Below are 27,191 nucleotides of genomic sequence, written 5' to 3'. Positions count from 1 at the left end.
AGCCAGATAGCCATTGACAGATGAATGGATAAACAGTCTGTGGTATATACATCCAAAGGAATATTATTTAGCTGTAAAAAAGGAAGGGCCGAAGCCTGCCACAACCTGGATGAAATAAGCCAGTCACAAAGCATACATTCTGTTAGGATTCCACTCATATGAAATATCTAAATGAAGCCCTGGCTGCTGTGGCTCAGTGGATTGAGTGTCGGCCTGTGAGCCCAATGTCGCTGGTTCGATTCCCAGTCAGGACACATGACTCGGTTGCACGTCAGGTGCCCAGTTGGGGGCGCGCATGAGAGGCAACCACACAGATGTTTCTCTCCCTCTCTTTCTCCTTTCCCCGCTCTCTAAAAATAAAAAAAAAATAAGTAAACAAACAAATAAATAAATAAAAAGAAATATCTAAATGGGAAATTTCACAGAGACAGAGAGCAGAACAGTGGTGGCCAGGGTTTAGGGTGAGGGAAACGGGGAGTTCGTGTCCCAGGGGGACAGGATTTCTGTTTGGGAAGATGAGGGGAGTTCTGGAGATGGATGTTGGTGAGGGTCGCCCGACAGTGTGAATGTACTTAATTCCATAGAACTGCATACTTAAACGTGGTTAACATTGTAAATTTTATATTATGTATATTTTACCACAATTGAAAAAAATCCTTTTCGGATTTTGGGGTCTCCTCCCTGAAGGGGGAGTACAGCCTGGAAAAGTAGTCACACGGAGATACTCAGAGGGCAAGAGAGTTGTCTCATAAGAGTGGAGACAGGTCCAGTGTCCCATCTGCTTGTCCCTGTCCTTCCCTGGTTCAGCTTCCCGCAGAGCTTGTGCTCCGTGGCTGTGGGACGTGCCCGTGCCTCCTCCTGGCCTCTCCTGCCACCTCCAGGCCCGCAGCCGGCTACCGGCGACCCCATACCCAGAGACTAGATGGACACGCGTCGTCTTCACTCCTGCAGCCTGTTTGGTCCGTGGTTATAATTCTGCTGCTTCTGTGAACACCCCAGACCTGGCAGATGGCGTCGGTGGCCTTTCCTGGGTGCTTTCTTGGCACCTGTCCTCTCAGCCGCTTCTTGCCTCTGACCCCTGTTGGATGATGGCCTGTCCACGTGTCTACACTCCCCCTTGGAGGACACATGTCCTGTCCACTGAGAGGCATGTGATAGACGCTCGGTAATGCCCCCTCACTGGCTGTGAGTGACTGTGGCGCGAAGAGGGTGAAACTGAATCCTAGATTTTATGAAAAGATTTCAGAGCTTTCTTCAAGTTACTCAGAGCCGAGTCACCTACCTGCGGCCTCGACTAAGTAACAGAATCCAGAGTTCCCGCCACGTCTGAAATGCGGTAGCCCCGGCTGATCTCTATCTCGCCTGAGGGAGATTCTCAGTAAGGGACACGGTGAGAATAGTGAGTCAGAAGCCTGGTCCTGCTTTACCTGATACAGTTTCCATGAGAAGAGAAGATAAAGGAGGCTGCTGGGTGCAGAAGACTCATGGCACCCCCGACTCATTGATCTGTCATGGTTCTGTGGGTTCACTGGACCCAGATGGGCAGCTCTGCTTGGGGTCACGTGGCGGCCGGGGCCGGAGTCACCTGCGTGTTGGACAGGACTGGCCATACAAGGTGACTTCTTCACTCACTTGTCTGGGGCAGCTGGAATAGCTGGGGGCTTGCGGAGCCCCTCTCTCTCTTTCTCACCCTCCCTCCATCTCCTCGTGCAGACTCTTCACACCTGGGCTTCCTCATAGCACAGGGGTCATGGGAAAGTCGGACCTCTTACATGGCGGGTAGCTTCCCCTAGACCAAACCTTCCACGGACCACAGTGGAAGCTTCATGGATCCTTGGGACCTGGCCTGGGAAGTCTTGCAATGCCACTTCTGCCACATTCAGTGTGGGAGGGGACTGTATACAGTCCCAGGAGGCTGATCCAGAAGACAAAGTTGAGGCATGCCCCTGATACAGGACTGGTGGGGCTGGGATTTGAACCCAGCTCTAGCTGGTTTTGAAGAAGATCTCTGTCACCCTGTTCCCTGTAGGGAAGGTGAGGAGGAACATAGACAAGTTCACCTGTTTTCTGATGAGGGGAAAAGCTTTTATTTGGAAACATTGGTACTCTGATACTGGGTTATTATAATTCTGGTTAATACCCAAAGACATTAAGGCAAACGAGAATTCACTAGTATAATTAAATTCCTGCCTGAAATAAATACCCCTTGTTCTTACTCAACTGCAGCTGGACAGAGAATATATTTTCCTCAAAAATATTTCTAGATATAGTATAAAATATAATGTAGCTTATATTTTCATCCCTTAATTAAGTCCTTAATGAGTAAACAATCTTTTAAGTTTAAAAAAAATTAATTGAGAGAGAGAGAGAGACATCGGTTTATTGTTTCACTTATTGATGCATTTATTGTTTGATTCTTATATGTGCCCTGACCAGGAACTGAACCCACAACCTTGGCATAACAAGATGACTCTCTACCAAGTGAGCTACCCAGCCACAGCGTAAACAAACTTAAAAAAAAGATTTTATTCACTGTCAGGTGGCTCAGTGGGTTAGAGCATTATCCCAGTACCACAAGGTTGTGGGTTAAATTCCTGGTCAGGGCACATATACAAGAATCAATTAATGAATGCATCAGTAAGTAGAACAACAAATCGATGTTTCTCTCTCCCTTCCTTTCTCTATCTAAAGTCGATAAAAGTTTTTTTAAATTAAAAAAAAATTTTTTAACCATGAAGGACTAGAAAAAACCACTTTTCAAATATCGGGTTGACCAAAAAGTTCGTTCAATTTTTTTCTATACGATGGCTCTGCTTAATTATTTTTTTAACTTCATTTGAAACAATTTTGTTAGATTGTATTGACGGCTGTCATATCAGCATGCATTTTTAAAAATGTATCAAAATTGATGAATTTTTGTGTAATCATTTTAATATTGAAGATGGAAGAAAATACATAACATTTCGGCGTATTATGCTCTACTATTTCCAGAAAGTTAAGAACGCAAGTGAAATGCGAAAACAGATTTGTTCAGAGTATGGAGAAGGTGCTGTGACTGATGGAATGTGACAAAAGTGATTTGCGACTTTTGTGCTGGAGATCTCTGGCTGGCCAATGCTCCATGGTCAGTAGACCGGTTGAAGTTGCAGCGATCATATCGAGATATCAGTTGAGAACAATCAGCCTTCTACCTTGCGGGAGATCACCAACAAAGTTGTTGGTGAAAATGAATAATGTGTCTTTTCTGTTATGGAAAAAATGAAACAAACTTTTTGGCCAATACAATACAATAGGCTCAATTCAACTTTCCCTAAGCCCATGCACCCTGATACTTCTGGGCCAGGAGCCTGTAACTGTAAGCTGACCCCTTTTAGACACTGGGGTCATCAGCGTGGGAGGTGAGAGGCAGTGCCCCCAGCACAGGGGGAGGGCAGGCAGAGGGGTCGGTCGCCTGCCTGTTCATGCCCAGTCAGAGCCCCCTGGTATTATGCATGTATTCAGTAGAGTATATCATGAATTTTCAGACCCTGGCATAATTATATTTTATAAAACATCTTATTGCTTATAGAATATTTAGTCATTGTTTAAAATCTGAGAAGTACATGCTCCGGCTGGTGTAGCTCAGTAGATTAAGTGTTGGCCTGTGAACCAAAGGGTCACCAGTTCGATTCCCAGTCAGGGCACAAGCCTGGGTTGTGGGCCAGGTCCCCAGTTGGGGGCGTGTGAGAGGCAACCACACATCGATGTTTCTCTTCCTCTTTTTCTCCCTCCCTTCTGCTCTATCTAAATATAAATAAATAAAATCTTTAAAAAAATAGAATCAGAGAAGTACAGAATACTATGAACAGAACAATAAGAGGTATTCATATCCTCACCTTGAGATAACTGCTGTTAAAATTAGAATGTGTTTATTTCTAGTCACTTTCAATACTTCTATTTCCAAATAGAATTGAAATGAAAAAGTCTTATGGATTAAACTAATGACACACGTAGGTTAGACAAACACCACCTATCAGACATTCCAAAAACATGGATATCCTTAAAATATTTTTAAAACCTTTTTAGTTTGGAAAATATCAAATATATACATAGAGGATATAGTGTAACGGACCCCCACGTACCTGTCACCCAACTTGAGCCATCAGTGGTCTTGGCCAGTGTCATTTCATCTGTACCCCAACGTCAGCCCGCCATCCCCACCCCAGTGGTATTTTTGAAACAGATTCCAGACAGAATACCACCTCATCAGTATATCTCAGCAAATGTTTCTTGGTTCAGCATGACCATAGTACCTTTCTTGCATCTGAAAACTATTGCAATAATTCTTTAATAGTCTAACATGTCTGGTCAGTGTTCAGATTTCTGTGATTATCCCCCGAGTTTTCCCCCAGTTTCTCTTTTAGAATCAGGATCCAGCCGTGGCACATACGTTGCTGTGAGCTGGGCCACCTCTTCATTGTGCACATTAAAAATGCAGTAGCACCTGGAGTCTGTGTTGTATGTACCTGTGTGTGTCCTACAGGTTGTTGGGGTCCTCCTGGGAAAGTATCGAGACTTGGAGCCCCGCGCAGGCCAGGCAAAAGAAACGAAGCCTTTAAGACCTGACCGGAAAACCGGGAAAGCTGGGTGCATACCTGCCTCAATGCTATAGCCAGTGGGCCCCGGTGGGAATCGGGCCATGAGGAAAAGCTTTATGTCCTTTGAAGCTTGCCCTGTTCTTTTGCCTCCCTTAATCGCTTTATTGTACCAGCAGCAGAGATTTAAACTTTAACTCAAAATGAACTCACCCTCCCTATTTTACAGCCACCTGAAGTCTTTGCATCCAACACACCCTGACCTGAGGGAGATCTCAACGTTCCTTCCATTACTATCCCTGAACAATATCTGTTTTCTGTAATCAGCACCGTTTACCATTGGTTGATGAGCTGTGCGCACATGCTCTGTGCCCTGAAGCTGACTGCACTCAATAAAAGACCTTGGAGGAAGGCAATCGAGGCATCTGTCTCTCAGACATTTGCCGGCCTTCTCTCCCCGAGCACAAGCTGCCTGGGAAGTCTTCATTTCATCGACGACACCAGGGGATCTCTGCGGGTCGGGGGTCCCTGAGCTCTCATCCCCAAGTTTCATACAATGTGTTCTGTTAAATATCTTTGCATATAAATCTTTGAATGTAGAGTATTCTTATAGATAGCTTCCTCAAAATAAAGTTGTTTTTAAAAAATGTTTTATTTATTTATTTTTAGAAAGAGAGGAAGGGTGAGAGAGAGGGAGAGAAACATCAGTGTGTGGTTGCCTCTCACGTGCTCCCACATGGGGACCTGGCCGCACCCAAGAACGTACCCTGACTGGGAATTGAATCAGTGACCGTTTGGCTCACAGGCCAGAGCTCTATCCACTGAGCTACACCGGCCAGGGTCAAAATAGAGTTTTAAAGTGATGATCTTATATAAACTATGTATGACCCATATAGTAGGGGAGGCAAAAGTAGGTTTGCAGTTGTGAGTAGGCAAAGCACAAGAGTCTGTAATTGTATTATTTGTTATTAATTATTGTATTATTTTCCATATAAACACCTGTAAACCTACCTTTGCCCCACCCTGGATGTTTTTATTAAATATGTATATACCGTATTTTTCACTCCATAAGACACACTTTTTTTTCCCCCAAAAGGGGGGGGGGTGTCTGTGCGTCTTATGGAGCGAATATTGTGTCACAGACCGTGACGTGTATGACCTGACCTGTCAGCGGTGGCGACAGCTGTTAGAAGAGAAGCAGTGGGCCCACGCGAAACCCCTGGGGACGCTTAAATGTCCCACTTTCCTGCTGAACCTCAGGGCGTCTGGTCAGTATGAAGATAGCGAAGAAAGTGGTATCAGTGATTGTGAGCACCTGAGCTTCATCAATTCTGACACCAGCGATGATGAGGTCTTGGGGTTCCCAGAGAACTAGAAGAGCACTTGAACCTTAAAGTCTCTCATTTGTTAATGACAGTGGAGATGGTTCTTAATACCGCTGTTGACTGCTGTTCACTTTACGTGGTTGAAATATTATTCTGTTCTATTTTAGTACCTCATCGTTTCTCTCTCTTGATCGATATTCTCTGTTTGATAAGTTGCCATCACACCTCCCTTTACTTCTTTAAGCATGGTATCTTTCAGTGATTGGAACGTGTTTAATTCCTGGTTTGGCATTTGGGTTGAATCTGACGCTAGGCCCTCCCAGGCAGTTTTGTTGCCTGCGTTTTCCTTTGCGTTACGTACGTGTAGTGGGAGTCACGTTGTTCTGCATCCTTGTGTGCCTTGTAACACGTTTTCAGTTCTTAGTTTTTATTGCCTGACCAGGCTGTCCCCCAGTCCTCCTCTTCCCTGGAGTTTTACACCGAGTAGGATACAGAAAACAATACCGTTCAAGCACCTAGTTAACCTCCATTTTGCATTGTTGGCTTCTCTTTCGTGTGTAATAAAAAAGACCAAGAAAAGCGTATCTGTAATCGTGACATCACTAAGCAATAGCCTAAAGCGCAGGAGATGAGAGGGCAGCAGACCCCCGAGGCCCGAGGAGGTGGGGCCATCAGCAGGGCACGTGAGCGGCCCCGACTGGCCCCGCTGGCCTTGATCCTTAGGGCTTGGTCTTGCGGGGAAAGCCCGCGTCCGGTGTATGGCCGCGGAATCACGGTGTCGGGTGCCCCGTCACAGCCAACAAGTAAAATCTGCCTCTACCCCACGCCGTGAGTCCCAGGCCCTGCAGGGAGGGACAGCCCCTCTGGAAGCGAAGCGCACCCTCCTCACGGCTCACGCGGTGCTAGCGTAGCGGGCGAGGGGAGCCTTCAGACCTGCCCGGGCGCCGACCTTGACCCGGTGGCAGTGGTGACTGTGACGCATCAGTCCATGACGTCATCCTGAGGGACAGCCAAGTCTCCGGGCAGATTGGGGCTCAGCTGAAGCTGCTGCCCGTGAACGACCAGATCTGGGAGCTGCAGACCACCGTCTAGGACAAGACCGCCCGCAGAGGGAACCTCCTCTTTTCTGCGGGGCGTTTGATCAGACTGGCTGTGCAAAAAGGGTTGAATCAGCTGCCATATAGAGAACGCGTGGTGACCACACCCACAGGGTGCAAGTACGAAGGCGTGAAGGTTGAGAAGGGAAATTGTGGGGCAGCATCATGAGTGGGGGTGCCACGGAACAAGGCTTACGAGATTGCTGTCGGTCCATCCGCATTGGGAAGATCCGGATTCAGAGTGATGCGGAGACATTCTGCCAGGTTCCCTGCAGACATCGGTAGGAGGAAAGTCCTTCTGATGTGTCCCGGTCTCAGCACTGTAACTGTCCTTGAAGAACGTGGAGTTCAGCCCAGCCTTATCATCCTACTCAGTCTGTTCTCCGCACCTCACGGTGCCGTATCCATCATTCAGGAGTTTCCAGAAATCACAGTTTCAACCACACAAGTTCATCCTGCTGCACCTACACATTTTGGACAAAAACACTTTGGAACAGACTAAGTTATTGAAGGAAAATTAATCAGCTTGTGTAGTATGACAGCTATATTTTGAGTTCCTACATGTTTCACTGATTAACTTGAGGAATGGCAGAGAAAATTGTGTTAAAGGTGCTTTGTAATTTTTAGAAGTGGGTGTATTTAAAAAGAAAGTATTTGAGGTTTAAGAAAAAAGCAATAGCTTATTCATGAACATAAAATACTTCTCATTCCAAATGCACGAATGAGCAGAAGAACTTGCCCCGTTTTCCTCCTGGTTCCCCTTAACTCCTTAGAGACCGAGGAGGAGAACAGGGGACAACCCAGCAGGGACATGAATACACAGGGACCTCTGCAGAGTGGTCCTGATGCCCTGCTTCTAAGTACCTTGAATCACCAAAAAGATGACTTTCTGAAAGATGAGGTTTTCCCATCAGGAAGCGCTGCCTGAGGGTGTCTGCTCTGAGGCTGGGGCCTCAGCCAGCGCCTCCTGGAGTTGCCTAGCACCCAGCTTACTGGGAACACCCGACGCCGAGGTTCAAGGCAACAGCATCAGTGCAGGGCGGGCTGCTGCAGACACTGGGGGCTCCAGGCCCCCCTGCCTCGTGCTTCTGGTTTGTGATTCAGGTGCTGCAGGCTCAGGAGGGAGTCCAGCAGTGCCTCACCGTGACAGGACAGCTATGGAGTTTAACATCATCAGACCTCTGCTTCTGAAGCTGGTTTGTTTTTGGTTTTTGTTGTTGTTTTTTTTTGTGTGATAAAATATGCATGACATAAAATTTACCATTTTAACCATTTCTGATAGTACAGTTCAATAGTGTTAAGTGCATTCATGTTGTGTGAACATGATCACTATTCTCTTCAGAACTTTTTCTTTCTTTTTTAAAAAGATTTTATCTGTTTTTAGAGAGAGAGGAAGGGAGGGAGAAAGAAAGGGAGAAAAACATCAATATGGGAGAGAGAAACATCAATCAGTTGCTTCTTGCGTGTCCCCCAACCGGGGACCTGGCCTGCAACCCAGGCACGTGCCCTGACTGGGAGCCGACCCTGTGACCCTTTGGTTCTCAGGCTGCACTCAGTCCAGTGAGCCACACCAGCCAGGGCTCTTTAGAACTTTTTCATGATTCCATTGTGACATACGACGCATTTAACAATAACCCCCCTACTCCCATCCCTGGCCCCTGGTGACCGCTGTGCTGCAGTCTGTCTCTGAGCGGAACTACTGTTGGGACCTCATAAAAGTGCCCTCATGAGAGAGTTGTCCTTTTCTACTGGCTTATTTCACTTAGCGTATTGTCTCTAAGGCTCCCCTGTGTTGTAGCACGGGTCAGAATGCCATTCTTTTTCAAGGCTAATAGTCCATCTTATACTGTTTACTGCTATTTCATATGCAACAAAAAAAGGACAAGGCCATTATATATATTTTAAGATTTTATTTATTTATTTTTATAGAGAGGGAAAGAGAGGGAGAGAAACATCACTGTGTGGTTGCCTCTCGCATGCCCCCAGCTGGGGACCTGACCCGCAACCCAGGCCTGTGCCCTGACTGGGAATTGAATCAGTGACCCTTTGGTCCCCAGGCCAGTGCTCGGTCCACTGAGCCACACCAGCCAGGAAAGCCATTGTATCATGTTTATTCAGTTTATCCATTGACGCGTTGATCTATACCTGGGTGGTTTCCACCGTTCACCTTTTGTGAATAATGCTGTTGTGAACATGGGCGTATGAGTATATGTGTACAAGTCACAACATTTAATCCTTTTGGGTGTACCTTGTGCCAGAAGTGGAATTGCTGGGGCGCGTGGTGATTGTGTAACTGAGCAGCTGCCCTGCTGTTTCCCCGGCGGCCGCACCGTTTTCCCTCTCACCAGCCGTGCGCAGGGGTTCAGTCGCTCCACGTCCTCCCAACGCCTGTTTTCTTTCTTTGTTATTCGTTGTCCTCATGGATATGAAGTGATATCTCATCATAGTTTTATTTTAAGTTATTTATTTGTTAGTTTTGTTTGTTTATTTTTAGAGAGGGGGAAAGAGAAAGAGAGGGAGAGAAACATCACTGTGTGGTTGCCTCTCACTCGTGCCCCCAACTGGGGACCTGACGTGCAACCCAGGCATGTGCCCTGACTGGGAATCGAACCAGCGACATTTGGCTCGCAGGCCAACGCTCAATCCACTGAGCCACAGCAGCCAGGGCTCATCATAGTTTTGAGTTGCATTCCCTGGTGATTAGTGATGTTGAGTGTCTCTTCATGTGCTTTCACCCATTTAAAAAATTTTTATTCATATATATTTTTATTTATTTATTTTTTTAAATTCATATATATTTTTAAAGAGAAAAAGAGTTGGTTTTTTTCCCCCCAGAAAGAAGGATACGGTGATTTTAAAGATTTTATTTTTATTTTTAGAGAGAGGGGAAGGGAGAGAGAAAGAGAGGGAGAGAAACATCACTGTGTGGTTGTCTCTCACGCACCAGCTGGGGACCTGGCCTGCAACCCAGGCATGTGCCCTGACTGGGAATCGAACCTGTGACACTTTGGTTCGCAGGCCAACGCTCAATCCACTGAGCCACACCAGCCGGGGCTCGGCCATTTTTTAAATATCTTCTTTGGAGAAATGTCTATTCAATTCTTGTGCTCATTTTTTCATTGTGTTTCTTTTTTTTTCTTTTTCTTTTTTGGCTCATGGTTTTTTTGTTGCTACGTCGACGTTTCAGGTAATACATGGTAGCGTCTGTGGATACCGCTTCCTCTCCCCATTTCTGTTGTTTGCTTGTTTATTTGTTTAGAGACTCGGCCACTGTGGGGGAGAAATGAGTGGGTCTTAGCTGCTGTGCTAAGACTCTCACTGGTCTTACTGAGAGTTACAGTTGTGGGTTTTCTTGAATAAATGTGTCTTGGTGTCCTGCATGCTCTTAGGACAATTTCCAGAGACTTAAACATGTGTTTTAATACTTTATTCACCAGTTAGGGTTGTTTTGCTGGAGACCTGGTCCACGGGCCTCTTCACAGCAGTGTTCTGGATGCGGACTCGTGACCTTTCATTCTTTTTTTTTTTTTTAAAGATTTTATTTATTTATTTTTAGAGAGAAGGGGAGGGAGGGAGAGAAACATTGGTGTGTGGTTGCCTCTCTCACGCCCCCAACTAGGGACCTGACCCACAACCCAGGCCTGTGCCCTGACTGGGAGTCGAACTGGTGACCCTTTGGTTCACAGGCTGATGCTCAATCCACTGAGCCACACCAGCCATGACATGACCTTTCCTTCTTAAACACCCAGCATGCATGGGTTTAAGGGACATTCTCTTAAACAGGCATGGAATGTAGCGCATCCTGGGACTCACATGGATTCTGTACTGATAGCGGATAACTGCCCCGCAGGGCACACTGGGGGCATTTTAGGCTCAGCTCCGCTCTGTGGCTCATCCGATGACATGGGTCACATTTGCATCAGACACACTCAGGAGGACAGGAGTCACTGCCGGGACCCGGCGTCCCCGGCTGGAGGCTGTCAGCAGAGGCAGATCTCTGGGCCACAGGAGCAGTGCCTGTTCCGAGAGCCATCAACCCGAGTCGGGGCGCCCACAGCTGGGTCCTCCACCAGGTCAGGGGCCGTTGCCTAGCAGGGGTCACTGTTAGCTGAGTGCTGTCCCCTGGCCGTGTGGCCCTCAGCTCCCTAGTGCCAGAGGGTAAACCACAAGCCACATGCTTGTGCGGAGAGAGGGTTGGGTTAGTCTGCATCCCCCCCAACCCGTATTCAGATTCAGCCCATTGCTTCCATATTGCCCTTTGTCCCATCGGGCACCGTGTGTCATGTTCAGTCACCACCAGTCCGCTTAGTTTCCTGTCATCTGCCACAGCAGTTAGCCTTACTCTGCCTTTCGTGACCTTGCCATTTCGGAAGGGTACAGGCCGGCTAATTCGTAGACTGTTTCAGCGTCCTGATCGGGGACAAGTGAGGCACTTTGGCAGGGACACGGCCGAGGTGACACTGTCCTCCTCGGTGACCTCTCAGGAGGCACAGGATGCTGATTCCTCCTGGCGCCATGGTGTCTGTCAGCGTCTGTCAAGTGCAGTACAGACAACTTTTTATAATTAACGAAAAACCAGAGGCGGTGCCTCCCGGAGACCACGTGGCGACGCTGCTTCTCAGCCCACTTTCACCCACTCGCCTTACCTTCCACTGATGAGTCCTGCTGACGTCGCTCTTCTGTGTGAGGTTGCCAGGCGGTGACATTCTGACTCAGCCCCTCCTGCCCCGGCATGTTGCCTTTTTAAGCACTCACCGTGAGAGCCGCGGCTCTGCCCCTCCATGCCGCAGGCTGGCGTCCTGCGCTCATTGTACCAAATTACCGAGAATGAGAATGTCCGATTAGAAGTAGGTGCTTTAACCTGGATGGAAAGGAACCTCTCAGACGACGGGCATTGGAACATACCTGAAGGACCGGTGTGGGTCTCAGAGGCTGGGAGACCCTCGTGCTGAAGGCACCTGTCACACAGGCAGGAAGAGGGACGGGCGGGACGGACCTACAGGAGCACAAGGGACTCGGCAAGAGTCTCAGCACTGGGTGAGCATAAGGGTCTGCTGCCCAGGTCGCTGAAACAGCCATGCCGGTAAGTTCTAAATTATGAAAACTGAGTGACCTGTAAAATAATTTTATAAATGAATCGGTTAAAGTAAATACATGAGAAAATGGGACTTCAAAGAACAAATCTCATTGGGAAGAAACATAAAACTTTATTCCAGCCCTGGACAGTGTGGCTCTCAGTGGGTTGGCACATCGTCCCCTAAATCGGTGAGTTGTGGGTTCGATTCCCAGTCAGGGCACATTCGGGAGGCAACTGATTGATGTCTCTCTCCCTCCCTTCCTCTCTCTAAAATCTATAAGCATGTCCTCGGGTGAGGTTTATTTTTAAAAATACTTTATTCCAACGAATATTTGTGTCTCTGGGTCGTGTGTTGCATGCCCCCACCCCAAATCATAAAGGCTCAGTTTGTTGTTTGGGTCGGCTTGACTTGGTTGCAAAAAGTATCTGCCACTTTTGGTGGCTTGTCATGCTGCTATTTCTAGACTAACTTAAAGATTCTCCACAGTATGACATTCATTATTCTTTTTTTTAAATTGTTTTTTACATATTGAGTTTTTAGAGAGAGAGACATTGATTTGTTGTTCCACTTATTCATGCATTCACTGGTTGGTTCTTGTATGTACCCTGACCAGGGATCAAACCCACAATTCTGGTGCATAGAGATGATGCTTTAACCAACTGAGCTATCCGGCCAGGACATTCTATTCAACTTTATTTTTCATGTAACTCCTCTTTTCAGTATGCAGTATGTAAACTTCTTTTTATTTTTTTGATTTTATTTATTTACTTTTAGAGACAGGGGAAGGGAGTGAGAAAGAGAGAGAGAGAAATATGCGAGAGATACATTGATAGGTTGCCTCCCACAACCCAGGCATGCGCCCTGACTGGGAATCGAACCTGCCACCTTTTGATTCACAGGCTGGCGCTCAAAGGATGCAACTTGTAAACCTCTTACTTCTTGGTTTTCTGACGTTTGTCTCCCTCTTTCATAGGTACCTCGTATTTAACAGACATTGTGTGGTGGGCAGGCACAATTGCAAGTAAGTACCGTGTGCGGTGAAGAGTAGGACTGGGGTGGGGATGAGATGGGGCACGTGGTGGGGCGGGGGAGTGGGAGGGGATGAGGTGGGCTCCGTCCTTAGGAATAAGCACCAGGAGGCCCAGAGGCCCCGGCCGCCTGCAATTAGCCCTGAGTTTAGCCCAGGTCACCCTGTCCTGGGCCCTGAGACGCTAAAGCACCTCCTGCTACTCATGTGTAGTTGGGCTGTTGGCCTTTGGTGAAATTACATGTTTTTTGCTGAACATAATAGGTTTCACAAAGGCAGCCTTCTTCACTCAGCTGTGAGGACCAGATCATGTGGTCTGATAAAAACGCACAGGGGTTGTGTGCTATAATCTAAATTTAAAAAATTAGAGTTTAGAACTTTTAAATATGTAAAGAAAAATGATATGTGAAATTTCAGAAATATCTGGAGGTTTGTTGGTCTCACATTGCCTTTTAATTGAGAAATAATCTAGCAGATGCCTGTTGCTTTCACTGAAGAGCCGGTATGGGAGCTCTTGCTTCCTGCCACCCAGTGCTCCCTGGCACCCCCTGCGGTTGTGGCAGTGTGGCCGCAGGGCCGAGGCTGCAGCAGGTCCCAGGCCATTTCAGGGGTGCAGGGAGCTCGGCGCGATTGGTCGTAAAACAGGGATGTGTTAAGGATAGAGTGGAAATACACAGTGTCGCTCCCACTGTCCGCCACTGCCTTTAGCTGGGAATTTCCAGATGGCTGAAACTGCTCCCCAGCCAGGGGACAGTGATGTGGGGCGGGGGCTGCTCTTTTGCGCAGTCAGGACCCTTAAACAAGCAAATGATGCCCCCCCCCCCCACATTTGGTTTCTCCCAAGTCCTGGAAACGAAGTAGCTGTGTCAGAGCCGAGCCTCCCCAGTTGCCTCTCTGATCATCGCTGGGACAGAGCTCTGTAATTGCTAGTGATGTCCTGTCATTGTCTCGACAGTGGCTGTTGGCCAGATCGGGAACTTCCTGGCTTACACGGCGGTCCCCACGGTCCTGGTGACGCCCCTGGGTGCCCTTGGAGTGCCGTTTGGGTGAGATCTGGGATTCTGTGTTTTGGTTTTTAATGTGCCATTCATATGTGTGTGTGTGAGTGCATATGTAGGTGTATGCACATATATATGTAAGACTTCTCATTTTTAATGTTTCTGTTCACATAATAAAAGTAAAATCATAACTGGAGACAGGTCTTCAGTATTCTCTATATGGTTTAGTTTTATTCCTTCAAATGTAGTTGTATGAATTATTAACCTTCTCTTAGAAATTTGCTTTAGTATATTTCAAATCCTAACTTATTTATGCATATCAACGAATGTCATATTATCTGTCATTCTCCATGTTTGCCCTGGAAGACTTCCAAGAGACTCAAGTTTTCCCGGCACATTGGCAAGTGATTCTGAGAAATCATTAAGCAAAGCTAGTCAGCTGGTATTTTGTTTGGGTGCCTACCACTCCCTGCCGGACACTGAGCCATTGGGACGAGTCACCTCTGGGCCCCAGTGGGTGAACGGCAGGACTCAAGTCTCACAAGGGCCGACAGGGCTCTGGTTTGGTCCAGAGTGACACGGGAGAGGGGCTGGGCTTCGGATTCTTATTGGAGTCGGGAGGTGAGCCGGGTGGAGGTGCCCATCCCCAGGCTGGGGCTTGCAAAGGGACTAGGAACACCAGGACCCAAGGGCGTGTGCTGGCTTCCTTCCCAGGTTGCCCAGATGTGGGTCAAAGGGGGAAAGGAAGAACTGGGGGTGAGAAGGCTTCCAGCCACCACCTCACAGCACATATTTTTATTTTCAGATTTTATTTTCAGAGATGGGGAAGGGAGGGAGGAAGAGGGGAACATCAGTCGATCAGTTGCCTCTCACACCCCCAACTGGGAACCTGGCCCGCAACCCAGGCCTGTGCCCGATCAGGAATTCAACCGGTGACCTTTCGGTTCATAGCCTGACACTCAACCCACTGAGCCACACCAGCCAGGGCTGGAATCTTTAAAAAAAAAAAAAAAAAATTATTTACTTATTTTTTAGAGAGAGGGGAAGTATTTTATTTATTTTTTAGGAAGTGGAGAAGGGAGGGAGAAAGAGAGGGAGAGAAACATCAATGGGTGGTTGCCTCTTGTGCGCCCCCAACTGGGTACTGGGCCCACAACCCAGGCCTGTGCCCTGACTGGGAATTGAACTGGTGACCTTTGACTTTGTGGGATGATAACCAACTGAGCCACGCTGCTCTGGGCACAAATGGAATCTTTTTATATTTTATTACCTACAAAAAATGACTTCAGGAGACATACACTAAATAGTTCAACACATATCTTCCCATAACCCTATTTATGTTCTGTTTTACTTTGAAAGAAATCACTCAGATGTGATAGAAGAGAAATAAAATCCAGGTTCCTAACTCACTTTATACATTGGTCTTCTGCTGTGTTCCAGACAGACCCCCAAATGCTTGCACAGAAGTGTGTCTGTGATGGATGTATTTAATTTTGTGTTTTTAGGCTTTAAGGTTCTGTGGCCTAAAAAAGCACAAATATATTTTGCACGGGGGAACCTTTGAAAATGTGTTTGTGCGATTAGCACGCTGCCCTTTCCAAATAGAAGGCCAATATCACACGTGGTTTGACGTCACTTTGCCCGTTGGGTGGCCCTGGAAAGTCTGCATTGTGTGACTGGTGCTCACCTCAGGGAACCGTGACTCCGGCTTCCTGCATCTCAGCCTCCCACTCTGACTCATGCCCCTGAAAACCAATCAGGCAAACAAACAGTGCGACCCTGTGACCTTGGCATGTTTCGCATTTCACATACAGATACTGAAATGCCTTGCCGGGGTAATTTCCACAGAACTTTCTCATGGCCTTTGATAATTAAGCCACCGCATCAGAAATGTTCACTGCTCCATCTTCAGACAGTGTTACTCAAGAAACCATGTGAGATGGTATTATGGATAAAAAGGCTGCCTTTGACTCAGGATCCCGAGAAACTTCTTTTTAAAAGAAGAAAATAAATTAATTTGGAAAGAGTAAAGATATCAAAAAGTGTGTGTGTGTGTGTGTGTGTGTGTGTGTTTAAAGACTTCATTTATTTATTTTTAGAGAGGAAAAGGGAGGGAGAGAAACATCGATGTGAGAGAGATACATTAACTGGTTGCCTCTTGCACACACCCCCACACCCCTAGGACCTGGCCTACAACCCAGGGATGTGCCCTGAGTGGGAATCGAACCGGCGACCCTTTGGTTCACAGGCCAGTGCTCCACCCATTGAGCCACACCAGCCGGGGCTGCCTTTTCTTTATCACACTGCCCCTCCATTCACCTCCACCCCAGTCCCCAACCCTCACTCTGGGGACGCTGCTCCTCTGTGTTGTTGTGGCCCCATGCCAGCATGTACCTGTGCCAACATGTAATGTAGGCCAGCGCTTCAGGTAGTTGTGTGATCACATTTGCTGACCATTGAACCATGTAACTCATGGTGGCAAAGGCCAGAGGGTAAATACTCCAGGTTGTGGCCCACATGGCCTCTGTCGTGACTGCTCACCTCTGCCATTGTAGTGGAAAGTAGCTGGAGACCAGACCACACACGTGAACATGGCTGTAACCCAATAGGACGTTATTTACAAGAACAGGCAGAGGGCTGGATTGGACCAGTTTGTTGACTCCTGGTTTAAGTCAAAGAGCTTTCAAGTGTGTCTCATTTAATCTCAGCTCCAAAGTCAACAGGCTGGAGCTACCGCTGCCCAGGAAGAGCAGAGGGAAAAGCTTTAGAGCAAAGCAGTCACTGATTTCCCGCTGGGGGAGGCCTGTTAGATGGGCAGGTACTCTGTTCCTGTCCCGGCTGCCATGGGGTTGCCCGTCACGGCCACACAGGGACAGACGAGGACTAGTTCTCAGTGAGGAGGAGACTCAGAGGTGAGCACTTGCCCAGACCCTTTCTTAGTGTGCCCTTAATGCCACAAGTCTCTAGCTTCTCTAAACTGATGCTTTAACACATACATGCCTGTGTGAATGTGCCAGACACACCTTCTTGTGGGCCGTCCATTAAAACGCCAAGGTCACTTTGTCATGGCCTCTGCTCCCTCAATCCCTGACCTGTCCTTAGGAGTTCTCCCCCTCCTAGGGGGTGGGGGGCATGCTTTCCAAATGCACACCAACCAATCCAGAGCCCACTCCCCTCCCTCCTCCTTTATCAGCCACTGTCCCCTCCATCTCTGGAGCGCCAGGTACCAGACAAGCAGAGACCACCTATGCGCCTGAGTCCTGAGGTTACTGACAGTAACCAACACTCCCCCGCCGCCACCACGCTCCCTGCCTTGCTCACTCCTTTTGGCAGAAACCACAATTAAGGCTCGTGCTCACAGCCCCCCTCCCCCGGCCCCCCCAATGGCCCCAGGGCTTCCCTGTGTGGCCCTGCATGGTGTGTTGTGACCCCTCAACTTGGCCGTCGTGAGTCACGTCTGCTGTTCTGTTGTCCTTACTGTGCCTGCAATCTTCCGTGATGCACTCTGTTTGACTGCTGGCTTATACTAATAACACTCTACCGTTTTGTTTGCCCTCTGGTGTTTCCCAGTGGAATAAGAGAGTTGGCCTTGGCCAAAAAAAATAAAGTAAAATAAAATGTAAAAAATCACATAAATAAAATAATGAAATAGAGCCTCTTGAAAACTGAGGGGAGCTGTCGTCAGGAGGCACCGTCCTGCGGGTGTCCGGCCTCAAGTCTTTGGATGTGAGGACTGGGCCGTTTAACCTTCGCCGGGGCCTAAAGCAACCCTGTGTCCCGAAGGGCTGTTTGCAAAGGTGACAGGAAAGCAGATCTGACGCGGGGACTGAAAATGAGGTTATTGAGTGTGAATGTCACTCTGTTGTGGTAGCTGCACCATAGAAATGCCTTCTCTCCTTGGGTGTCACTGTCCCCTCTGTCCCAGAGTGAAATGCTCCTTCTCTGTCCGCCTTTAGATACAGGTGCACTGCAGACAGGCTGGAGGCCGGAGCAGCCCTTTGTCAGGCAAACGGTGGGGGGGGGGGGGGGGGGTACCACACAAAGTGATGACTCCAGCGTGGGTCTCAGACCCCTGGGAGTTGACTGGGAGCAACAGGGTTGAGAAAATCTCCACTTTCCCTATTCGTTGCCTGGCTGTGTCCAGCCCCCACCTACCTGTTCACCTCATCCAGCTTCCCGCTGATAGAGAACATGCCTGACTTTTGAGTGCTCTCTCTCTTTTTAAAAAGATTTTATTTATTTACTTTTAGGGAGAGGGGAAGGGAGGGAGAAAAACATCAATGTGTGGTTGCCTCTCGCCATCCTCCCCGCCCCCCAACTAGGGATCTGGCCCACAACCCAGACATGTGCCCTGACTGGGAATCGAACCGGCGACCCTTTCATTCGCAGGTGGGGCTCAACCCGCTGAACCACAGCACCAGTGCTGAACTCTCTTAATGTTACCAGATGGGGACCCAGCCTGGAACAAGTCAGCCTTGGTGGGGTGTGGATTCTTGACTTTGTGGAGGAAAGATGTCACAACACGAGTCCAGGTGCCTCTGAGAGTATGTTAATTAAAGCTGGGGACAGGGAAGAAGCAACAGCAGAGAGCCAGGCGGGGCTGCTCCTACTTTCTAGAAACATTAGAGGAAAGAAGCTCACGGGGAAGTCAGAACAAAACTGGCCTTGGAGACAGATTCAGGGGCTAAGCCTGGGATGAGCTGTCGCTGCCCAGTGTTCCCCTGGTTGTCAGTGTTGTGGGGACCCTTAGAGTTTAGGACAAAAAGAGAAGATACACAAGGTGTGGGTGAGAGTGTACCATGGGTCCTTCGTCTTGAAACTTTTTTAATCTTTCTTTGACCGCTGGACTCCTAGAGGAGGTCTCAGGGGAGGGTCTTAACAGGATATTCATCAGCTTTTCAGGTTTCTCCTTCAATATGTGGAGTCATCAAAATGTGTGTTTAGAGGGGTCTGGGTTACTTTTCTGGTTGGTTTTATTTATTTATATTTAAAGACCTTACCGTATTTTTCACTCCATAAGACACACTTTTTCCCCCCAAAATTGGGGGAGAAATGTCTGTGCGTCTTACGGAGCGAATATTGCATCACAGACCGTGACGTGTATGACCTGACCTGTCAGCGGTGGCGACACCTGTTAGAAGAGGAAGCGGTGGGCCCACAGGAAACCCTTGGGGACGCTTAAATGTCCCACTTCCCTGCTGAACCTCAGGGCGTCTGGTCAGTATGAAGATAGTGAAGAAAGTGGTATCAGTGATTGTGAGCAACTGAGCTTCATCAATTCTGACACCAGCGATGATGAGGTCTTGGGGTTCCCAGAAAACTAGAAGAGCACTTGAACCTTAAAGTCTCTCATTTGTTAATGACAGTGGTGATGGTTCTTAATACCGCTGTTGACTGCTGTTCACTTTACGTGGTCAAAATGTTGTTTTATTAACTATTTTAGTACACCATTTGGTTCAGAATATTTTTTTCTTGTTTTCCTCCTCTAAACCTATGATCAGGTGCGTCTTATAGTATGAAAAATACGGTATTTATTTTTAGAGGGAGAAAGAGAGGGAGAGAAACATCAATGTGAGAGAGAAACATTGATGGGTTGCTTCTAAGCCACTCACCAGCGGGGCGGGGGTTGGGGAGCACCTGGCCAGCAACCCAGGCCTGTGCCCTGACTGGGAATCAAACCGGCAACCCTTTGGTTCACAGGTCGGCACTCAATCCACGGAGCCACACCAGCCAGGGCTGGTTAATTTCATTTTTAAAGAACATTATTGAAGAGGGACGGGGACCAAGGCCAGTCTGCCCCGGGAAGGTCTGGAATGTGTAAACCGTTCACTCCTAAGTGTCCTTGGTTGGGGAAGATAAACCGATGGGGTTCATTAGCTGGCTGTAAATTGCTCTGATTGTTTAATGGGCTTCAGTTTCCCTTATTCCACCTGTCAGGGAATGTCCCTGGCTTCTCACTGCCCTGCCTCACTCATGGATCTGGGAATTAGTTCTCCCACCTTCTCTGCCAATGAGCCTTTCCCGGCTCAAACCTGACCGTTTGAGTAGTGGCCTCTCTCCTGAAGCCCCGGCTCAGGCTCAGGCATCTCGGGCCATTCACACTTTCCTTTCTCACAAATGCGCATCGCCTTGTCCCCCAAGCCTTTGTCTCCACGCGGAGCACTGTCTGGGCTTCTGCCTGAGTCAGTGCCCCCTGAGTGGCTTTTCTTACTGATCTCAATACATGCTTGTTGCCACGCAGTTTGAAAGCCCTTTTTATTTTTAAGTTAATGGCCTCCTGGTCCAGACTTGTTCCTGCCTTTTTCATGGACGGCAGAGCCCACCTGACCTCCCAGGCTGGCTTCAGGCCCACCCCCTCCTGCTTCTAAGAGCACCCCCACTATGCCTCCTACTCACACCCCCACACCCCCCTCTGGTTCCCTCCTCTCTGCAGTTACTCAGAGCCCCCGGATTAATGCACAGGTGTGCATTCTGACGTCACTTGTTGGCTCTTTCAGTGACGTTGAGGATTCCCCAGTGCCACTGCCGGGTCTTCTTGAGGGACAGACAGAGGGGTACAAGGGAGAAGATGGCAGCCTAGGCCTCACGGGGGTGTTGCCACCTTGATGTCACCTCCTGTTAGCATGGTGGCAGTGGGTTCAAAGTAATCCTTTCTGAGGCTCAGTTTCATCTGTAAAGAGAATTTATAAGGGAACGATCCCGTATATATCTGGCCTGGTGGCCTCCTCGTGGATGTTCCTGGTCCTTGCCTGCTTTCAGCATGACACCAAGAAAGTGACAGCGACCAGTCACAGGATTTCCTAAAGGCCATGGTTTTCTGCCCTGGACTGTGTGGCTCAGTGGGTTGGGCATCGTTCTGCAAAGTGAAAGGTCACAGTTTGATTCCCAGTCAGGGCACGTGCCTGGGTTTCGGGATTTGTCCCAGATTGGGGCACTTTTAAGAGGCAACCAATGAATGTTTCTCTCCCTCTCTGTCTCCCTCCCTTACCCCTCTCTCAAAAAATGAATAAATAAAATCTTTTTTAAAAGCCCAGGTTTTCCAATCCAAATTGCACACTAATGTTATATAAGAAAAGAAACATTACCAGCCTTAAGATTATAGATGTTTTATGAGGAACACATTTTTGTATTAAAAAAAATAATGTGATCTCATTTTAAATGTCTTGGATATTAGAGAAAAGAAAATTAGTCACTTACCATAATGCAGTTACTATTAGCCTTTTGATTTTTTTCTTGTTTGTGCATTTTCTCAATTTATTTTAAGTGTTTTGATTATGAATTACTTGTCATTATTTTAGCACTTTTCATATCCCTCTTTTCTGCTTCACATAGGTTTTTCGATTGTTTGCTTTTAAAAATAAGGAAGCAAAGCCCTGGCTGCTGTGGCTCAGTGGATTGAGCGTCGGCCTGCGAGCCAAGTGTCGCTGGTTCGATTCCCAGTCAGGGCACATGACTAGGTTGCACGTCAGGTCCCCAGTTTGGGGCGCGAGTGAGAGGCAACCGCACAGTGATGTTTCTCTCCCTCTCTTTCTCCTTTCCCCTCTCTCTAAAAATAAACAACAAAAAATAATAAGAAGCGGTATTTTAATTTTTTCAGTCACGAAACTTCCTTTTCTATTCGGGTATATTTGATATCCACTGAATACCACCACACTGAGCTGAGCCATTACTGCATAGTGGCAATGCAGAGAGTTCATATGAAAATCCTGTTTGTGTTGAATAAGTGTGTGTTCAGTAAATTTCTAATCTTTCTACTCTTAAAACTAGAAAGTAAAATATAGCTATAGAGAAAATGTAGCTTCATAGTGTCAACAATACAAATTAAAAGAAAAGGCAGTTTTTCTAAAGTAACTGCAGTGAGTAGATACAGATCAAGTGGTATGATTTCAACTCTGATTTCTCTTTTTTTAATCGAAGGTCCATTTTAGCCTCTTACCTTCTGAAGGAGAAGCTCAACATCTTGGGCAAGCTGGGGTGCCTGCTCAGCTGTGCGGGTTCTGTCGTGCTGATTATCCACTCCCCGAAATCTGAGAGTGTGACCACGCAGGCCGAGCTGGAGGAGAAGCTGACCAACCCAGGTGACCCCTTTCTGGCCGCCCCGGGAGCACCTTCCCATGTCCAGTGTGATCCTCCTGGGGGCACCATGGTGTGTCCCCAGACCCTCTGCTGTCCTGTACAGAGTGCCCCTGCCTCCCGGGCCCCCACCACCCTGCTGGGTCAGCTCTGGGACCCACATGGGGGACCACGTGAGTCCCAGCCCGCTTCCCCCTGGTGTGACACAGTCTCAGAGCCACCACCCAGCTTGATTTACCTTCACATTCACCAGAGAGATCTCTCTTTTTCCTGTGTATTTTTGATGTACAATACAATAACTTCTTTTTTTGACAATTACAGTAAAAAGCCAATAGTCTGCATAATTATCTTAGTCTTAAAGTATAGATTCTTCGAAATTACTTCCAGTAGACCACCTGTGTTCTTGACAACAACGTGAGACAAGTGCCACCGACCAAAGTGCAGCCCACGAGTCCTAGTGCAGGTGTGTCCCGACCACCGAGAGTCTCCCCCCCACTTGGCAGCTCTCCACAGCAGTGGTGGGCACTGCCACAGAGTGTCTGTCAGGTGTGGAAAAGGAATTCATGGTGAAGTTGTCCAGGACAGTCATTTTTTATGGCTCAGTCCTTGGCATTGTGATATTCATTTCCTCTTGTAAGAGACAAAATACTTCCAAAGCCAAGATGGGAAAGAAAGGTCAGAAAGCCAGGTCTGAGTGTCTCCGGGGACGCGCTTTACCTGGCCTGCAGAGCAGTGTGTGCACAGGCTTTGCCTTTTGGTGACTGTGGGCGATGCCACTATAGCCAGTCCTAACTTACACAAAAAACATGTCTAATTGGAATAATTTGGTATGAAGACAGAATGGCAGCAAAAAGATTTTTCTCTTTAACATGTAAACTTTTTTAAAAACCTGCAATATAAAATATTATCCTGGCCACTTAATTTACTAAACTAAAGGTGTTTCTAATTTAAAAAAAAAAATTTTCTTAAAGGTAAAACAGCAGAGTGACTCTTTGTCATATAAATGCCTCAGAAGGAACTTAAGATCAGAGTTTACTTATATTTCTGAAACCCCTGATACGTGGGCTCTAATATTGGAAGAGGAGAAGAGAAGGGAAGGTTGGCAGGAGTTTTCTAGAGAAAAGTGTAAAGCACACCTTTTTAGTGGGGGTGATATTACCCACCGAGAGGGAAATCTTGTCCTTGGGGGTGAAAAAGAGCACACAGGTGTGAGCACAGGCACATGTACTAAGTTAAATGCGGGACAAGAAGGGGACAGTGTAAAACGGCTGCGCGGCGGCAGGATAACGGAAACGGCTGAGAAACCCTCGTGGGAAGCACGCGTCAAAAGGCTGTGGGTATCTGGCTGTTTTCTCTAAAGATAAAAATAAGAAGTTACCGTGGAGGCCGTGAAAATGGAGGTTTTCTGGAAGGCAGGCGCCTCTCTCCAGGCCGCCGGTTCTCACGCGGCCGCCGCGGCCAGCTGCCCACGCCCTCCGGCCACGTGCCCGCCCTGTCCCCTCGCTGCTCGCAAGGCCATGCCCACTTTTTCTTTGGCCGTGACCTCTCACGCCCCGCTTCCTTTTACTGATGCCTGGGACCCTTTTGAAATGTAGTCCCGTTATGTCCCTTCCAAGCTAGAAAGCCCTGCCGTCCCCTCTTCCCACGAGACAAAGCTCAGACCCCTCCACTCCCAGGTCCAGCTGCTGCTCCTGCAGAGAAGCCCACGCACCTGCGTTCCAGCTGCTTCTAAAGCTCCCCCACTTGGGCAGTGGGGCTCTCTCTGCCGTCCTCTGCCCCTTAGTTTGCAGGTCAGGCCTCCAGGCAGCTCTCAGCTCTTCTTCCATCCCCCCCTCTTGGTTAGCATCTTTCAGAATCCTCCCCCATGGTAGGGCCCTCCCCCAGGGCGGGGTTCCAACCCCTCCCCCCCGGAGCGGGGCTCCTCTAGGGCGGGGCTTCGACCCCTCCCACTCAGGGTGGACTCCTCCCCCGGGGCGGGGCTTCAGCCCCTCCCACCCAGGGTGGACTCCTCCCCCGGGGCGGGGCTTCAGCCCCTCCCACCCAGGGCGGGCTCCTCCCCTGGGGCGGGGCTTCAGCCCCTCCCACCCAGGGTGGACTCCTCCCCCGGGGCGGGACTCTTCCTCCAGGAGAGGGTCTCAGGTTCCTATTTCTCACTTTCTCACCCCGCCAGCTTGGTGTGCAAATCCAGCGCTATCCCGCCAGCCCCTAGCACCTCCTTTTCAATTAGGGATGGAATTCATAGAAATTACAGCCTCATACACATAATTTCAAAGCCCATGTTTAATATACTGCCCGAACTGTACCACGAAGGAGAAATGGCTGGTGTTTTATATAAAATAGGGCGCGCAGGTACAACTAACCATAGAAGACGTGGTGAAGCCCGCAGGCCCCACCCCTGTGTGGACTCACCGGGGGCGGGGGCTGCAAATACAGGCTCGTGTGGGGGTGTCGTGCTGGCGACTCAGACGCTCAGTATTCTTGATGAAAGTCTGAAAAACTCAGTGCAGATGAAATCCATTCAAAAGTTACTTTATTTTATGCATAAAACAGGTTCTGGGCTCTGATTATTATGAGCGTATTTTTCACTCAGAAGTCCCAGGAGATGAGCAGAATTGTGACGAGAACGGGATGCGTTTTGATCCGGTGGAGCTGTCTGTGCATCCCTGGGCCCCCACTCTGCCACCAGTACCCCTGGCTTTCCTGCCCCCCCCCCACCCGCAACACACACGCACGCAGGGGAGCGCCCCCTGCCCGGTTCGCGCAGCTGCCTCTAAAGCAGGACGATTGTGTTTTCCAGTGTTCGTGGGCTACCTGTGCATCGTGCTCCTGATGCTGCTGCTGCTCATCTTCTGGATCGCGCCGGCGCACGGGCCCACCAACATCATGGTCTACATCAGCATCTGCTCCCTGCTGGGGAGCTTCACCGTGCCTTCCACCAAGGGCATCGGGCTGGCGGCCCAAGACATCTTCCACAACAACCCGTCCAGTCAGCGCGCCCTCTGCCTGTGCCTGGTGCTCCTGGCCGTGCTCGGCTGCAGCATCATCATCCAGTTCAGGTACATCAACAAGGCGCTCGAGTGCTTCGACTCGTCCGTGTTCGGGGCCATCTACTACGTGGTCTTCACCACGCTGGTCCTGCTGGCCTCCGCCATCCTCTTCCGGGAGTGGAGCAACGTGGGCCTGGTGGACTTCCTGGGGATGGCCTGTGGCTTCACCACTGTCTCCGTGGGGATTGTGCTGATACAGGTGTTCAAAGAGTTCAATTTCAACCTGGGGGAGATGAACAAATCTAACGTGAAAACAGACTAGGATGCAGCAGGGGGTTGGGCGGTGCGAGGACCAGGAAACGGGAGGGGGTTCTGGCCCTCCTTTGCCGGGAAGGACAAGAGACCAAACATCACTGGTATTAGAGCTGCTTATCTATCAGGGCGTGGTCTGGTGGGCAGTGGGGGGCATTGCCCAGCACCAGATTGGGGCGTAGCCCTCCGGGGGTCTGAAGTGGCTACATGGTTGCCTGGGCGTCATCTCTCTGATGAGAGGAATGTCACGTCCATTGCCATTAACCTGGAAGCTTTCGTGAATACTCTTTCCTTTAAACCATTTCACCATTATTTAAATAGAAAATCAAGATGGGCTCGGTCTGGTTAGTCTTTGCCGGACAGCAGATGTTCTTCCTGGGAAGATTACTTTGCAAATGGGAGAGATTGTCTTGAATTTGACTCTGTACAGTAAACGTAACTGTAGTTGTGTTATTTCCCATTAAGCCTGTATAACCTCACCCAATTAAGAGGTATATGCATTTGATTGTTTTTAATCCTCTAATGAGCTGACTCCCTTCCCCCACTCAAGACGTGCTAACTGCAGATGGAGAGAGAAGAGTGGCTGGACAGACAGGCCTCTGTTTCCAGGAGGACTTTCAGCCGCTTCAGTCAATTTCAGTGCCTTTATCACTTGAACTATTCACTTAATCTGACTATTACTGTGTGAATGTTCTCTTAACTTAGAATAACACAACCTCCTTGACTACTCCTTTAATGTTTCCCTATTCAAAACATAAATGTGTAAAGCGGTTTTAAATTAACAGTATATTCATTTGTTGGAAGAGAGTCAAGACTGAAGACACATTAGAAAGAATCAATCCGATTAGCATGTAGTTATTGTCCAACTAACGACAGTTGACTTAAGTAGTATGAGGTATTTTATTTGCATTCAATCTATGTAACTGGGATCCAGTATCAAATATACCCACGTTCTCTTTCAGCGAACATTGTGGCCACTCAGGAGAAATAAATTATTTAACTTGATAATAAGGCTGTTAGATAAGAGAGTGACTATCCAGCAGCACACATACCAAGTTCCCTGTGGTACAGGAGCAAGTTAAGGGACACAATCAAGCTGAAGCTAGTCAAACTGGAACACACAGAGTGAGTTTCAAAAGAATTTCTAGAAAAAAGGAAAACAATTAATTTTGCCAGTTCCCTGTTGTTTGAGATGGCCGGATACCCTACAGTTACTCACCCAGCTCTCATTAAACTTCTGAAATGCAGAGTAGGCATTAATTATGCCAGTATTTTGATCAAAGAGACCATTCGTCTGTCTAGAGTAACCTTCCATGGGTATTAAAGGGAACAAAGCATGGAGTAATGTACTGTTTCCTCCAGATATCATGTGCTTCATGTTCAGTGTTTGATCTAAATAGGGAACTGTGCCAACTTCGAAGGTGGGGGTGGGTGATGTTGATTCGCTGAAGCAGAATGTGGAATCTGATAATACCCAATTAAAGTTAATTCACTAAAGAAAAAGTATGCTTTTCCAGCAAAAAAAAGAACATTTCGAAACACCCAAGGAACAGTTTCCTGAAGTGTTGAACAAAGAGGCTAAGCAAAATGTGATTCTTTAACAGAGTGAAGAACACATTTATGAGTTAAAAGTACATGTGATGATCATGGGATGATCTTGAGTTGTCAGTGATTTAAATATATATACATTTACTGGTAGTTAATAAATGCTCACAAAGTT

General features: G+C 48.1%; 1 protein-coding gene and 1 pseudogene across 1 annotated transcript in view; both read left to right on the top strand.

Annotated features, from left to right (window-relative positions):
- Positions 1-26,124, top strand: part of NIPA1 (NIPA magnesium transporter 1) — a 29,370-nt gene extending 3,246 nt beyond the window's left edge. Inside the window, exons 2-5 of the mRNA XM_090263718.1 lie at positions 13,048-13,095; positions 14,057-14,147; positions 22,017-22,177; positions 24,970-26,124. Coding sequence (XP_090119844.1) covers positions 13,048-13,095; positions 14,057-14,147; positions 22,017-22,177; positions 24,970-25,481 — 812 coding nt within the window. The 3' untranslated portion in view covers positions 25,482-26,124. The remainder of the gene's footprint in view (positions 1-13,047; positions 13,096-14,056; positions 14,148-22,016; positions 22,178-24,969) is intronic.
- LOC149991945 (uracil phosphoribosyltransferase homolog pseudogene) lies at positions 6,658-7,498 on the top strand (annotated as a pseudogene).
- Positions 26,125-27,191: the final 1,067 nt, after the last annotated feature.

The sequence above is a fragment of the Furipterus horrens genome, unplaced genomic scaffold (assembly GCF_987537825.1).
Source record: "Furipterus horrens unplaced genomic scaffold, mFurHor1.1.pri manual_scaffold_16, whole genome shotgun sequence".
Taxonomy (NCBI): domain Eukaryota; kingdom Metazoa; phylum Chordata; class Mammalia; order Chiroptera; family Furipteridae; genus Furipterus; species Furipterus horrens.
This window is presented reverse-complemented; position numbering and strand designations above follow the sequence as displayed.